We start from the raw sequence: 16,643 nt of genomic DNA, 5'->3' as shown, positions 1-16,643 counted from the left end.
GTTATAAGTTGAATAAAAATTTAACAAAATTTTTGTACTTAGCGTATAATATTAAGTGATTAATTTACGTGTGCTTAAAACCATTAATAAATTAAAGAGTTAACATCTAATTAAAATTTAATCTGTCCCAACTCCTTCAGATTTTAATCACCCATTCACAACGTCGGAAGAATTCAAGTGGCGTCGATTACGCAGATAACGAACATAATTGTGTACAAGATACGATAAATTTCACGTACTTGTTGCCAGATCAACACCGCGTGTAGAAAATTTTTTTTAGTTACAACGTCGGTTGACTAACCGCGCCGATTTACACACCCTCTGTTAATTGAACGATATAATACATGGATAAATTGTAAATATTTCGCAGGCATGGTGTGCAATATGAGGTTGCACCTGGTGCACAATTACGCAGCTGCTAAAAATATCACGTGACATTCGTGCAAAACTGACGCACGGACTTGTCTCATAATTCGTCGTTCAACTTGGGCTACTCCAAAGATAAAGTAAGCAATTAGTGTTCAGTAATTAATGAGTTGTGCAAACACCATGTAACCCACTTACTCGCCTCATCACAATCGATACAAACAGCTTTACTCGCGAGCATTGATTGTCATTAGTCGTTAATGCATCGCCAGTGTCTATGCAAATGCAATAGGTTTTGAATAATTCAGAAGGAAAATTCGCATGTACTAATATGAGTGAGGAGAAACTAAACTATGAACTAGGAAAACTATTATTATCCTTCTTTACTTTGTATCAACCTCAAAAGTTGGCGTTCGGTTTCGAGGAAAGCATTGGGCTGGTTGTTAATCAGTTAATTAACACTTGGTGTAATAGCTTGACCTTAGCGTGCGTTTATTTGCCAGATAAATTAGAGTCACCCTTCATGAAATCACGCCAACTTTTTATTTCTTTTTCGACGCTTACCTATACACAAGTTGAGCGTTGAGATCTCGGTGCAAGGATAGGGTTTAATCTGTACGAGGATGACCTCCGTCCTTGGAAACACTCTTCTGTAATCTTGTTCTAGTAAAAACTTCTTAAAAGGTTTCGTGGATTCCTGTGGTCCACACGTGGTTTCGAATTGTCAATAGAAATTCAGGCTCACTTGTATTTATATGTACATATTGTGTGTGTGTGTGTGTGTGTGTGTGTGTAAGCTTTTCATCACTTTCGCAGTCTCTTACACTCGCTCTCGAAGTAGAGACAAGTTTCAAAACTTTGGAGTGAAAAATATCGAGCTACTGTACAGAGAGACTGCAAAGAGGTGAAAAACGTACGCGAAATATCTGCGAGGAAGAATAAATGGGGTGGCGAGAGAAACATTGAAAAGAAAATCGGGGGCGAAGAATCACCTCGACGTGGAACAAACGGCAGTATATGCATCAAGAAACTCAAGAGATAACGCGTGAAGTTTACAAAATATCAAAATTCATTATATTTGTTCAAAATTTTTCGAAAAATCAATACTTTAAATACGTTAGTAATTTTTATTATTCTTGTTTAGGCTGTGTAAAGTAACGTTTAAACTGATTGCGAGTTTTCATTATCAATTCTAACGCACATTGATACAAAAAAGTATTATCAATAGAATTTTTTTTTTTTTTTCTCTCTTTGGAATCAACTATTTTCTTAATACAGCTCATTAACCAATAGCAGCGACCACATATTCGTATTTTTCGTAAAAATTGTACGTGAATATATATTAAACAGAGGTGGAAATTGAAAAATTGCCATCCGGCTCGTCCGCGACGCCGAATTTTACACGAGCCGTAAATCGTCCGCCACTAAAAAGGAAAGGGAAAAAAAAAGAAAAAACGGAGAAACATGAAAACGCTTCCGAAGTAAACGGTACACCGGAAGTGAAGATATCTTATGACTTCGAGAAATTGACGTGGGCCGAAAAGTTAGGTAACCCAAAGTGGGTTCCAGTTCATTCGATACTCGAATATAAAACACGACTTAGAGGCAAAGATCAATTTTGTAGAGAATATGAGACTGAAAAAGGCAATTTATCCCATTCAATCATTTCTTCTATATGAATTGAGAAATATTTAGAAATTAAACACGGAGGCGTGCCAATGACTCGTATTCAATTCATTTTCAATATAAATTTATTTTATCAATACTCGTTCGAGTGAATTTGACATATCCGATTGCAACTGTGCGCTTGATGAAAGAAAAAGAAAATAATTAAACTGTTCAATGGAATTAATTAGCGTCACTCAATTCGCAGAGCACATTGCAATTAGCATGGTACGCCCACAATCTGGAAAAATATTGGGTAGAAATTTTTTATGATGATGAACCTATTATCCAAAAACAAACTTTCAAGCGAAATCTTGAGAACTGATCTGAAATTTTAAAAATTGGCGTTTGTATGTGCTTCATAATCTATCTGGAGGTGAAGAAAGTGGCGTTGGAACGAGGTTTGAAAAACGTAGGATAAAAGGGAGATAAAATTGAAGAGACAAAGGGAAAAAGAAGGTAAACTTTAAGGAGAGAAAAGGAGGAAAAAATACACGGACAGCCTCTTTGATGGGTGGGTGGCTACGATATTCCTCCGAACACAGAGCTCCTCTCCCTCCCCGCAACCAACCGCCGACGCCTATATAAAGCGTCGCGACGCCTGTTCCACGCCAGAACTCGAACGCATCGCAAGAGTGTTGGCGGGTTTCGTTCAGGATTTATTACTGCGAATTTCAGTTTGAAACTAAGCAATGTAAGATGAGCTAGACCGATCCAAACCTTAAGTTCTTGCACGCAAACTTTCTGTCTTTTCCTCTTTCTTGTCTCTTCGCCAGAATATTTTTCCACGTCTGTTTATATTTTCTTCCAATTCTGTCGTAATATATTTCTCGTTTTTCTGTATTGTAAAGATGAAAAATTTAAAAACAATTGAAAAATTGTCCTGATTTTATTTCTAGTGGTCAGATTCTTCGGTTAGAAATTTACCATCTGGTATAGAATTCTATGACGAGAGAAAAATTGAGCTTCGAAAATCAGTGAGCGACAGTGATTGTGTGCCAATTAGTGTCTACCGGATCTCCGATCGTCTTTGACGACGAATCGCATTTCTGCACAGCTGTAATTACCAAGGTAAGTTCACCGTGAATGCCTGAACAGCCTTTGCTGTGCAGACGGAAAAGTCGATGTTACCGAACCGAGAGCAGAAACTGACGAGAGTTGGTTTGAGCAGCATGCAACAAGTGAATCTGTGGACACAGGGGTTGCGTTATTGTTTTTGCTCTTCGTTCGTTTGCGTATTTGTTCGATCTGCTTTTCCTTGTAAGAATAAATTAATCATTGATATATTTTCAATAACCATTCTATTATTTACTTTATTATTCACAACTTGTTTTTTATTGCGAAGTTTCTGTATTGCGACAGAAAAATTCGAGCCTTCGAAAATTGCTCACGAACCGGGGGAGAAATTTTTCAATTTCGTTGAACGATCAAATTGTCACGGCTTAACGCAGGCCTGACAGCGAAGGGATGGAAAATTTATCTCACGTACTCGCCATCAGAAGCTAGTACCAGCCAGCTGCCAGTCGACGAATCTTAAGTGCCCGTTTGCTAACTACCTTCCCCCTTCGCACTTTGCTTATTCGAGTTAAATAGCAATTGTCTTAAAATCCATTTCTGATCGATTTCCGTGGAGCAACTTCTCGTCCGGAAAATGGAATTCAAACGAAATGAAATTTTTTCACCTCTCCCAGTCGCTGTACATTCAACTTTTCTGCAGAAAATTAATTTCTTTTCTCGCAAATTGACTCATCTGGTAAGTACGTTAAACGAATTACTAACTAATTAGAGGAAAATAGATTTTGTGATAAATTTTATACTGTAGAGGATGTGGTGGATTTAATATCCGGCCGCATTTGTCAAACTTGACAGTCTTTTACAGAATATCGTCGATTCAATCAATCACCATCCTTTGAAAACCAACTGCAGGTACAACCTACAACTGATTGCATGTTATTTTATAATTTCACTGTCCAATTAGATCTCTCGGGAAATTCGACGAATGTCAATTTAATGCCACGGTATACAAGAATTAAAATATGCCGTTTAGTTGCGTGCTGAGTCCTTCGGGAATGACTGCTTGAATTCAGGACTTGAACGAACCATCGCAATTGTTAATTCAAAAAGGTAGGACACGAACGAGTGAGAGTATAGCAATTTCACATTGATGTTATGCGTCATCCGCACCTTTTGGTGGCACTATTCCGTGAAACTCCGTTTTTTTATGTCATAGGTGAAGTTAATTCTTCTCCCATAACGTATAATTATAAAAGTTCGAACAAACCTAGGTTGAAGGTAGATCAAAGTTCTGTTGATTATACAGCATTATTCTGCAATATTTCACAAAAAAACGATTTATGAAAAATAATAATAAATTGACAAAAAAATTTAAAAAGAAAATTAAATAGATTCAGCTGCTATACTCTGATGTTTTTTGGAAATCTCTATGCGCATATGGAAGCCAACTTACCGCTTGCGATATGAGATACGACTTTTTTTATATGTACTTTATATTCCGTGAACGAATCTGCATCGAATCTCTGCGAATCCCTTGAGGGTCCTCTTGACACGGGTCAAGGATTCCATAAGAGAGTTCCGGACCGAGAATGTAACCTGATACCTACTCACATCTCGAACGGAAAATATCCCCTGCTTTGAAAGCACTCAACTACGTGTCTGTCATGCGATGCGATGAAAGCTATCAGCGAGGTGCAGCTCACGCGAGAAAAGCTCTCACTCTCTCTCCTTCCGTCCCTCTTCCTCTGCTCTCATTGCGATCCCTCCGTTGTTCCATTTACACGCTTCGGGGTCGGAGGAGTGAACTTGCGATACAATTAATTAGGCCGTATCCCGTTTCTCATAAATCGCGACAAATTAACGGCGAGCATAATCAGCATCCTCGTTCGTTTCAGGTTCCAGATGTGGCCCCTCCTAGTCGTTTTGGCTTTGGTCGATGCCTCGACCTCGAGAACTGAAAGTTTGAATTTCAAGAACAGCCACAACGGAATTCCCCTGCGATTGAACGACCTGAGTATGAACGTGAACGACATGCTTCGTAAACCGGAAACCGACCGTCTCGACGAGTACGCATCTGCACTGTCCGCAGTTCCCCTCACTGACGATGCAATCGGGGAAAATGGAAACAAATATCAGGGCGACGAGGAACCTTTCGATAAATTGTCCATATTTGAGGACTTCGGGGAAAACCAACTCGACGGAAACGCTGGTGAGCTTTAATGGACGTATTGATATTTTGTTTTCCAATGCCCGATTCATTCGGAGTTCTGTCAACCGTGAAACTGCCGAACTGGTTGGCCCGTTATTGATCATTACTGGCAGATTTATCCCACCGTGAACGCACAGCTCGTTATTAGTATGCACGTGAGTGTTCTAGCAATTTGCAGCAGTTATTACCTGAAACTACCTACGCGGGAATTTCTCGTCTCCGAAACTTTTGCCTCTATCGTGAATTGCCTATACAGAGTATTCGCTAATTCAATGATTAACCTCAGCTCTAACTTCTCCCCGTTAGTCCTTGCCTTTCGGGATAATTTCGCGCGGATCCAGTTATAGGATAATCTATCTCACTAATCGAGGACGACAACCACTAATCTCGTCTGTGCCAAATCTCAGTCTTCTTTAAGGAAGACAATTACTGAATCCCAGCAGTGTGCAGCTCATTTTTTTATAAATGTATTTTTTTTATTTTACTGCAGCCAATCATATAATTTCGTTGTAACATTTCAATCCGTTGCACAGAATAATCGTTTGATTGCAGAAAGGAAAAACACAAGGCATATTTTACTCGTAACGAACGAAGGGTTGTTTCAAAAATGCTGACGAGAGTCGTGCCTCGTCATCGGTTTTATTTTTGTCCTTTCTGTAATTTCGTTTCGTTTTTACTCATTTATGGTTATTAACACCGGCGGAATGTTTTACCGAATTTGGAAAATCATCGTCGTCTCTTCTACCGCATCTACGAAGTGAAGAAAGGTCTGATTGTGAGTCTGCAAGGCTCCGGTTGATCACGTCTTAAAATAAATATCACGTTAAATTGTTGTCCCCCTTCTACGATGCAGCAATCAAGTAAATTGCTCAGACTGCGATCAGACTGCAATACTCGAAATTGTACACTCAGACGGCTTCTACCCTGATGAAATTCCACCCCCACACTTTCTACATACGTGATTAATTTTATGTGCAGCAGCCTTTCAGTCGTACGGTTCTACATTTTTTTGCTTTCACGGTATAAATGAGTTTCTGTACGACGAGTTGATTAACTTGTAACCGAGTACAGTCGGTCAATTACGCACGGACAATGCATGCGCACGTTAATCTTCGATAATTACTATCCGGGATAAGCGGGTCCTTTACTACTTCTGAGGCCCCTTTGCCAGGAACAACTTTAGCGGAATTCACTTCGCTGCTTTAACGCAGCTCGACTCAACCTCTCAATGTCGCTTAAAACATCCACCCACCCCCGCATATCTCGATTCGCGTTCATGGTCCGTTGGCTAAAAATTAGATGTAAGAAAAAATTGATCAACTTGGAAAGCAATGCATAACTTTATTCACAAGAGTGAAGAGAACCTTCTCCGACACTTGTTTCTCCTCGATGTCATGCAGGCGCTCATCTGACTTTACCAATTCTCATTTTTCGCACGATTAAACATCACGGTCTCTTGCGCTTCTCAATCTAACTATCTCGGTTATTGAACGAACTCAATGCTTACGCCACCCGACGGTCTGCACAGAGAACAATACAAGCAGAAATACTTTGTACACGTAAGAGAGATCGGACTCGACTATCACACTCGACTACTTGCGTCAATGAATTGTATTGGGAGAGGAATATACAAAGCACACCTTAACTTAACTCATGTGGTAACTGTGGTAACTGTGAAGTTGATCATCCGACTAATCAAAATTCACGATAAGGGTAATTCACACTGGGTTACCTAATCCTTGTTACGGTTTCACCCCCATGCAGACGACAGGATTCCGCCAAGCGAGGTAGAGGACGACACTGAACTCGGTCAATTGTCCGCATACCTTACCCAACTCCTTCAGGAACCGGGTGGCTGGGAGCCTCCCGTCTTCGTGATCGAGGAACCAGCCGTTCAATGGGAGAGTCCTGGAGAGGTGGACGATTTGCAGGATGGACTTGAGGCTCTTCCGACACCGTGGAAACGTTCTCGTTACTACAGACGATATCCTTGGAAGCGACAGAACTCCAGGTGGACTGCTTTGCTTCGAAACGTCGGACCCACCGCTGGGTTGCGCTCTATCCTGATTATGTTTCAGGTCTCATTACGCAAATGACAGCTCAAGATACCTCTGCACGCCGACTCGGGAGGACGTCTTTCAGCTGCTCGTCGCACTGCACGACGCACGTCAAGGGAACAAGTCCAAAACCGTGAATTTTTGCAAACGGCGACGTCCCGCCGGAACGGTGTTCACCAACATCCGTTTCCTCGGACGCAGGAAATAGTGAGGACTCGACGCGTTTTCCCACATCCTGCAGCTACACTATACCGTATACTTATATGAACACACTTCGTATTTTCAATAATCACTCTCTCGCTGATACCCCGTGTTGTAATGGCGAATGCTGAGCACACGGCTAGTCAATAAACCGATTAAACCTACAGAATCTACCTTTCGACCTTCTCTTTTTCTATTTTATGATGTACTCTGGTAACCGTGGTGTGTATTAAAAGCGTTGTGTGGATTTTGAAATTGAATTGAAAGGTTTGAAATTCTCGTTCAAAAGAAAAAGATATCAAGTTATCCGTCGATGTTAGAAATCGAATTATCGCCGTTATCTTCGTCATGAAGTGAGTGTTCTACGATAAATTCATCGCACTTATTCCGTGACTAGACGCACAGGAAATGAAAATATTGTATCTTAATTGTATACGTACCGAATAATTTGGAAAGTAAAATTCAACACGTATATGCAGCTGTTTAATATAAATTATACTTTGACACCGGATATCCTTGGAATCCTATAAATCAGTGATTGCATTAATTTCAGAGTGTCATGTGCAATTTATACAGTAGGATCTGCGATTGCAAAACATAAAATCATATGGAAGTTTGTTCTAGATAATATTTTATTCGACAAACTACGTCATGGATAATTTGCTCGTACATAATGTTAATGTGAATTATGCTACTAATTATAGGCTCACTGGCAAACCAAGCTTGTCCAATCTCAACAGGATATTTGCGTAAATCCAGCCCGAAATCCTCTCCCAGTCCCTGAAGAATCGGTCACAAAATACAAGTCTGCAAAACTGGATTGAGTCAAGTCAAAGATCGCTGCAAGGAGAAAAAATGTTGAATTATCAGTTTACTAGAGAAGATAAACTTAATTTTCAGAGGAAGTACCATCAATACAACATTTATTATATATTCAATAATATTCATACTTCGACTTCCTGCCAGCGACGTTCCACAGTATCGCTTTTTCTGACCGCTGAACGTTACGTAATCCTTTCTGCACAACGTACTGTTTTCCAGATCGAAATCCAGGATCGCTAATTCCAGCTGACAATAGCCGGGCGCCTTAAAGAACCTGAAACAACGGATGGTTTCCGGTTTCGTTAATATTCGCACATTTTAAGGAAAGCGAACATGACCGAGGATTTTCAGGACATTTTTTCCTGCCATCAATCTACACCATGAAAACATCGGGAAAATATGCGTCTGCTTTAATATCAAATCGAAAAGTGACTAAACAACGCTTGAAGTAAGATATCGGCAACTATTGCGTAAGCAAGCAATCTTACCTGTAACACTGATTAAGATTGTTTGAGTAGCTGTTCGGGTAATGGGACGAAGATATGATCCCTTCGACGACGTTGACCGTCTCGCAATTGGCCGAGGAGGGGAAATTGATGATGGCAGAATTTCCGTTCTCCGGGAAAATCGGTATTACCGATATCGTCGACGAAGTTCCGGTGTTGGTAGAGCCGCTCGAGCACTGTGCGCTCCTCAAGTATACCTGCTTTGCAGCCTTGACCCAGTTTACGAACTTGAACACTTGGCAGGTCCCAAAAAACAGATTTTGACTGGTCATTAAGGCCGCGGAGTTGGTCTTCTCGAAGGAGTGACCCAAGTCCCGTTTTTCCCGCAACTCTTCGGAGTCCTTATCAGGGTCCGAGGGTCGTTCAGCTTCGCCGTCGAGGTTTGCGCTGCGCTTGTAGTTTCTTTGATAATTTCTTATGAAGACTGGCTGGTTGGTGTTAGGGAGAAATTCCTGCCCAGCAGAATCACTTCTCGTCCTAAAGTAGTTGGTCAAGCAAGACTCCTGGGTAACTTCTATCACGAATCCGCTGAACTTGACTTTCGGATAACCAAGATACTTGACGGTGATCACTTTCGTCGCGATGTTGTCGAAGGAAGTAGTGACGTTGAGGCCAGTCTTGCACCCGCAGAGCCTGCGCCCGTCTACTTGAACGTATCCGTAAGCGCAGAATTGGTCGTCAGAACCAAAGTTGAAGAACTTGAAGTACATCCGAAGCTGGCAAGTGCTCTGCGTGGCTCTTTGAATCGTGTACTGACACTCGTAACTGTTAGAGGAGTATATCAAACTCGGGAATCCGGGATTGGCCAGGAGGAAATTCGCCGAGGAGTACACCGAGCCGCAACACTCGGACAAACCATTGTTGAAGTAGGTCGTGTCGTCAGTTCCGTAATACGGATTGCCGTTTCCGTTCCCATTTCCATTGGGATAGTAATAACCGTTCGTAGGAGTCTTGCTTGGATAATTACCGTTGTTGTTGTTATTAACCCCAAAGTCAAACTCATCTCCTGCGTCCGGATATCCGTTGTCGTTTCCGAAATTCGTGCCTGACGGGTGATAGGGTTGGAGGTTTGTTCCGGGGTAAGAAGGGGCCGGATAAGGCGTGACAGGGTAAAAATTTGGTCTTCCGTTCCCGCCGTTACTCGGGTAATAGTTGGGAATATTTCTAAATCCATTGGATCCTGTCGGTACGAAGTTCCCGTTCCCTGTTCCGAAATTCGGAATAGAACTTCCTCCGCAGTTCGTAGTCGTAGAGATGCAGTTGACCCCAGGGTTGTTATTGAACCCGGTCGACCCTGGTGGAACGAAGTTTCCATTCCCCGTTCCAAAACTCGGATTACGACCATCCCCGCAATTTGTCCCTAGAGTCGGATTGTAGTTGATCCCTGGATCATTATTGTTGTTGTTGTTGTTGTTGCCATTTGCGAAGGGGTCGAAGCTGGTGGTTGGAACCGAGGGATTCACGGGAGACAGTGAATCGGGAACCCCGTATGTCAGCCATCTGTTGAACGTTTCATAAGCCTGAGAAGTACTCTGACCACTCAGCGAGGACTGAGTACCCTTTTCGGGCCTGAGTCCAATCCTGGTAAACGGAAGTGGAATTTTTTGGGTTGGAACGAGGAAATCCTTCGAAAGTTCGATGGCCTCAACGGATAATTGAGAAGGTGGAGTGGTTGGCTCCTCGAAATTCCTGATCACTATTCCACCGGGAACTGATTCCGACGAAAGTTTCGGGGGAGAATTTGTTCCCGTGACTTTGAGCGGCCTGGTGATACTGGCTGGTGGTAGATAGAGGTAAGACGTGACACGGGGGGGTTCCGAATGCAGAAAACTGACGTCTGCCTCATGCACATGGCCGCAGTTTTTATCGCAGAAATCATGCTGCTCAAACTCCGGAAGCTCAAGGCGTTCCGCAGGACTCTTCACCCCGTCGGGGACGTTGGATGGTGTTGAAGAGGTTTTCGTCGGAGACGCGGTGGTGTGAATGCGTGGCGAGGGCTGGTCCCCTCTCCCTACATCCTTCGGGGCCTCATCTTCTTCGTCGAACTCGATCTCAGGGTGATATACCGGGTATGAAGTCTTCGCACTGTTGCCAAGGATTGCGGCCTTCGTGGTCGAGGATACCTTGGTCAGTGGATCCAGCTGAGAATCACCACAAGGTAAGGCTGTTACCAGAATCCTGAACCCTTTGGCTCTCGTTCCGTTTCCAGAGTGGAAAATGATCTTCAGACTGTTGTCCTGCCCCCGAAATTTCCGAGTCCCGATGCTGTTGCCACAGTAGATAGTCCCGTTGCCGATTTTGAGGTAGTCCTTAACGCACCCTGTCGAAGCCTCGAGCTGGAAGTCGAGAAACTGAAGGTGAAACTCCTGCTCACACTTGGCGAACTGACTACCCTTCAAAACGTAGACACAGTCCTGACTGTTTGGGTAGTTGCTCGGATATTTTGGGCTGGTGATGACGTACTGGAACCCAGAGAAGGACCCACCGCAACTTTGGACGTCATCGCAGAGGAAAGTTTTGATGAAAATGAAAAAGTTCAGAAAGAGCAGGAGTTTCATGATTCCAAAAACGATCGACACTCGTGGATAAACCACCTTCGGCTTGTACACTGGTCCTGTTTCAACGTAACTTTTGATCGGCTTTCGACAGGACAGTCGCCTGACCGAGAAGCCAAAGAGGGTACAACTGATCGTGCGAACCATGAATGACCGGCTCTTATGAAATTTCTTGTTTAACCAAGTCAAATATCTCCCAGTTTCGGGCAAGGCTACATGCAGCACTTGTTTGCGGAGTCACGCAGTTCTGCAGGAAGAGGCGCGGCAGAGGATGTGTGTAGAAATCGTCGCTTGAAAATCGAAACAGGTCATCAATCGTTGAGTAAATAATTCTAATACTGTAGGCAGAGGGTTGGGGGCATGGGAATTTGCGACTTCGCGTTTTGCCAGTTGGACCCCGGCCCTAACGGTAATTGACAATTTGATTGATCGAAAATAAAAATCTCTCACATAGTGTGTCATGGTTGTCAATTAACGCGTGCTTTGCGAAATCTGTCTAGACAAACGGATTCATTGAATTAAGCTCTGAGGATGGCCATTTTTGATTGATGAAATTGAATTCTCGTTCGACACAATCTGACCTACCCGCGCTTCACGTTGTCACGTCGCCTATTTGCCTCGTCGCTTTAGTAGATCAAAGGATTACACAATATGGTAAAGAAGGATAAAAACTATTTCTCCAGCAATTTTATCAGCAATTGTCCTCAATCTCCTACACGTGACTGAAACTTTCAAACTCTTGAAAGAAAATGTGGCAACTCTTTCGATAAGGTATCTCATACGTATCGCAGGCGTTGGTCTTGGATAGTAATAGTAACAACAACATACGATCATAAAATACGCTTCGTGTAAACATCGTCTTTTTTTCATACATTTTTATTGTTATATACCTATACTTACAATTCTTAGTATTATTATTGTAAAATAAACGGAAAAATCTTAAAATAACAAATACTGTAGTATAAATAATATTCCTGCTCGTATAATTCAATTTGAAATTGATGAATATAGAGATACTCGTAAAAAATCAAATTACACTATTCTTAAATCTGTTGCTCACATTCGAGCGTTACAACAAGGAAATGAAGATTACAAATTAAATTATTAAAGTCTTATATACTTTACAGGCTAAGATAACGCGTGTTGAACAGTTTTCAACACGAGTTTTGAATTTCAAACGATCTAAACGTACAGTTACAATTTCGAAACTACCGCTTTCCTGTCAAGTTGTGCATAAATAATTCCAGAAGGCTTGTCTACCGGCAAGTAGACCTCTTGATTCTCGCCCTGGACCAGCTTCGGGAACTTGCTCAAGTCGAGGGTGAAGTAATGCTTGTTTGGCATCCTCATTTCGATGCTGTAGATCTGTAACCAACATATGACAAATTGATAAAAACATTTTTCATCATTTGCAGTTTTATTTCTCGGAAGAATTGGCAGAATAATAGTCGAGAAGAACATAATTATTTACCTGGTCAACTTGATCCAAGATGCATTTTTCCGCAAGGTATAAGGTGTTCTGCACACTCGGTGAGTAGATTCCGGTTTTCGGGGGTCCGGCAAAATTGCTGAGAATGCAGTCCTTGACTGTCCTCCACACCCTGTCAAAATCCACTCCGGTTGCCGTCGAGAAATCCCAAGATGCGGTTACCTCGGTGCTGAATATGCGGTCATTCATATCAGGCAAGGTTCGGTACTCGTCTTGAATGAAATCCGTGAACGAGCTCTGGGTTGTTTTCAAAACGCGTAAATTTTTCAGCCCTCCACGAATCCTCGGTGATTCTGTGAAGAATGTGAAACAAGTTTCAATAAATTAAGCTAATGAACGACATCAACGTGCAGTTTATGGACCATCGATCCAGTTTTTTGATGTATATAAAATTACGATATCCATCTTACTGTTTCGTGAAAAAAAGAAAAACACTTTAACTATCCGAATTATTGTATACACAACACTCGAAAATAATAGATAACAACTCACAATCTAGTTAGTTGTTTACTAGTGAGTCACGTAATGTTCACTGCTTACGTAATCGAGAAGTATACACATAGAGTGCTACAATAATGAATTGAGAAATTATCGGATGTGTCACAAGCAGCTTAATGAAAACAATAAGTACAGAATTTGGTTACTAGGATTTCGTAAGGTTCAGATAAGACAGAGTTAAAACGAAGCTGGAATCTCGTGTCTCGAATGACTTTGTATTGACAAACTATTTTATCTTCATCAAACTCGTTTCGCGAGATAATGTAATCTGTTGGTCGACTGGATTCCAGAGGTCGTGCAGAACCTGCAAAATCATACAAACGTCTTGACCAACAATGTTGCCGAACAACAAAGCTACCATGAGAAGAAAACATCCAGTATCCCCTCATCTTTCTGGCCTCAAGATCTCCTTCGCGCTCTCATCAATTTATAGAATTTACTGTATTCTGCCCTCTCTTAGAACTCTTAGAACTCTTAGAACTCTCATTAACCACCATGGAAATAGCATTAATTCTACTCTTATATCTTCTAATTGCACTAGTTTGATTTGCATTTTGCCAATGGCTTGCCAGGGCATAACTAATAAATAAATCAATCAATCAATCAATCAAGACTACACCGACTAGACAAAAAGAAAAGTATACCATACACGTATAGACTCACCATTGCGGAGCTGAGTCACTTGGCAGTACCTCGTGGCCGTCGGGGTGAAGACGAAGGCGTGATTGTGTGGCTCGCCATCGACGAGATGACGCTGCCAAGGATATTCCTCGACGTTGACGTTGACTTCGGCGACGTGACGATAGGTGTAGAGAAAATGGGCGCAGACTAGTATCCCGAATTCCTCTGGCGTTTGAACGCCATGTTTTTTCGCCAGCAGATAGACGGTGTTTTTCTGGCTGTCCGTGGCTATTATGTCCTCGTTATCACCCTCGAAGTAGTCCTTCTGCGTCGAGAGCCTGAGGTGGGTGTCGACCTCGTACTCGCGGATTTCGTGGTGGGTGCTATCCCGGTGCACGTAGAGGAGCTTTACGTGGTTTTTACCGTACCCGTAAGATCCGAGCTGGTACTTTTCCCGAGATGCATCGCGGGTCGCGCTCAGGTTCGGCTGCACTTCCGTACTTGGTCGCAACGATGAAAGCTCGTCCGATAGTCGCGAAGACGCCAGGCTTGGCGGCCCTGATCTTCGGCAGTTCATCAGTCCCAGGGAACCGTCCGCCAGTGATCCAAATCTACTCATTCTGCGCAATTCGACGTGGTCTAAATTATTACGAATAGAAAAAAAAAGAAACGTTCCTATGGTGCAGGGAAAATTTTGAAAACCCTGGATTTTAATTGTCACTACCTTAGTGTAACGACAATACGAAAAAAATTACTTCGTTCGAAATTATTTTTATCGGATAATTGATGTTGCTTGTCCGAGTTAGATTGTCATTGCCATTTTGTTGGAAATTTAATTACAAATGAAATGAGCAATTTTTAAATTGAATCCAAACTTTTTGGCCGAGTAATATAGTAGAATAAAATTATTTCCCTGACGTTGACACATTAACTAAATGTTTACACTTTGAATTCAGTGGCTCGAAATTTCTTCTAACTCAGAGTGATTTTTCGATCGGATTTAACTAGACTTCGTTTCGGTTTCACTTGTCAAATTAATCTGTGTTGCCACACTATGGTGTCGACACACGTCTGACCTGAATGTACGGCGCATACATCCTGCATTCAGAGGTTGAATGGAATAATTTTTACAACAAAGGTGATCTGAAACCCCGATAATCTATTTTTGTATTTGTTAAAAATTATGTTATTAAGAACAGTCGTATTTATTTTCCTCTAAGCTATCGCATTATTATCGAAATAAAGAAATTAAAGTCGCTATTTAGGTATCATCTATAATTGGACTGAATTTAAAGGAGGTCGTAGTGTCGTCTACAAAGATTAGAAAACCGGTGAAGAGCAGTTTATCCAATGGCAACACGCCGAACGTGAGTTCTCCACGCGCCGTGTCTGTAAAACGACGCGATAAGATTCAGACTTACACGGCTAAGAAAAAAGGTCGCGTTTATCAATATCCTTCAGCTAATTAACGCGGGTTTAATGAAGGCATAGTATCGACTAATCAACTGTATTCTCGCGGGAACAACTTTTTTTTTATCATTCAACAGCTCGCCAAGCATTAATCATATACATGCCATCTATTTTCTCTGCTCATCAATTGCAACAATTGTAAATGATCCACACGAGCAGTTATAATACTGCTAACCGTTTGCCCAAATAAAAATACAAACGCCATTGATTATTGCTAGCAAAAGTTTCGGTCATGAACCCACAGTTCATGTAATTTTCGATATTAATTATTATCAATACCACGATAGAGTAATCAATACCCTAGTGAAAATGTCCCATGGCATCCATCTGGTTCGTTCCAATTTCCGATGGGATCGTATAGAAATCCGGCAAATCCACAGGAATTTGGAACAGAGTTTGATGGATTCTATGGATTTACTTTATAACTTTTTAATAGGGTACGTGAAAGTGAATTTTTTCAGGAATTATTCACAACCGACGAATTTTTTTTTTCAAATCTTTTCAGATACGTTACAGGGATGAAAAAATATTGTAGAATATGCGCATTTCGCCGATAGATAGTTGAAAAACATTTATATTTAAATATTGGCCGTTTGCCGAGCACTCGCAGTCATTTATCAATCGACTAATAATACCAATTGTTTGTTCAAATTTTGACCCACCTATACTGTAAATTGATTACTTTTTCGCAGCTCAAGATGCAAGATTGAAGATGATCGATTCTCTCGTTGCCACAGAAGAAAACGATTTAAAACGACGTGTAGAAGATCGTATTTGTCGTGTATTTCCTGCGTTGAAAACTGTTGTGAGCACTTAAAAGATTTCGGGTACGTGCATCGGCGTTATATACTTAGCGGGATTAAAAAATCTATCATCCACGCGTACGCTTCCCCACCACGACGGCTTATGACCTATGAACTCGTCGGGTAAGCTGATAACGACATCCGAAAGAATTAACTATGCTTAGATATTATACACATGTATGAAAGAAAGCAAACACATGATAATCATATTTGAAAAAAAAAAATTTGTGCTTAATACGCGAACTGCGGATCATTCAAAACTATATCAGGTACACGTGATTCACGGGATCTCTGCGATAGATCTTTGCTATAATACTAATTTACAAAATTTCACGAATGTTTTTCTACGTCTACTTCTAATGCATAA

At 41.5% G+C, this 16,643-nt stretch overlaps 3 protein-coding genes across 4 annotated transcripts; 1 reads left to right on the top strand and 2 right to left on the bottom strand.

Annotated features, from left to right (window-relative positions):
* The first annotated feature begins 2,564 nt into the window (after positions 1-2,564).
* LOC124405708 lies at positions 2,565-7,676 on the top strand. Its single transcript, XM_046880833.1, has 5 exons — positions 2,565-2,725; positions 2,931-3,102; positions 4,941-5,254; positions 7,019-7,265; positions 7,333-7,676. The coding sequence occupies exons 3-5, from the start codon at positions 4,948-4,950 to the stop codon at positions 7,517-7,519; spliced, it is 741 nt and encodes a 246-aa protein (XP_046736789.1). The 5' UTR covers positions 2,565-2,725; positions 2,931-3,102; positions 4,941-4,947; the 3' UTR covers positions 7,520-7,676.
* Positions 7,677-8,135: 459 nt separating this feature from the next.
* Positions 8,136-11,542, bottom strand: LOC124405914. The gene is made up of 4 exons (XM_046881185.1): positions 11,435-11,542; positions 8,823-11,302; positions 8,463-8,608; positions 8,136-8,352 (listed from the first exon to the last, which is right to left on the bottom strand). The coding sequence occupies exons 1-4, from the start codon at positions 11,540-11,542 to the stop codon at positions 8,246-8,248; spliced, it is 2,841 nt and encodes a 946-aa protein (XP_046737141.1). The 3' UTR covers positions 8,136-8,245.
* Positions 11,543-12,479: 937 nt separating this feature from the next.
* LOC124405575 (uricase) lies at positions 12,480-16,293 on the bottom strand. Of its 2 annotated transcripts, none has more exons than XM_046880601.1 (4): positions 16,156-16,273; positions 14,046-14,623; positions 12,867-13,177; positions 12,480-12,760 (listed from the first exon to the last, which is right to left on the bottom strand). In XM_046880601.1, the coding sequence occupies exons 2-4, from the start codon at positions 14,620-14,622 to the stop codon at positions 12,590-12,592; spliced, it is 1,059 nt and encodes a 352-aa protein (XP_046736557.1). In that variant the 5' UTR covers position 14,623; positions 16,156-16,273; the 3' UTR covers positions 12,480-12,589. The 2 variants fall into 2 exon arrangements, with proteins under 2 accessions (XP_046736557.1, XP_046736556.1); XM_046880600.1 differs by having other exon boundaries at positions 12,481-12,760; positions 16,136-16,293.
* Between the last annotated feature and the right edge of the window lie 350 nt (positions 16,294-16,643).

Source organism: Diprion similis, chromosome 4 (assembly GCF_021155765.1).
Source record: "Diprion similis isolate iyDipSimi1 chromosome 4, iyDipSimi1.1, whole genome shotgun sequence".
Taxonomy (NCBI): Eukaryota; Metazoa; Arthropoda; class Insecta; order Hymenoptera; family Diprionidae; genus Diprion; species Diprion similis.
Note: the sequence above shows the minus strand (reverse complement) of the source record. Positions and strands in the feature narration are given on the sequence as shown.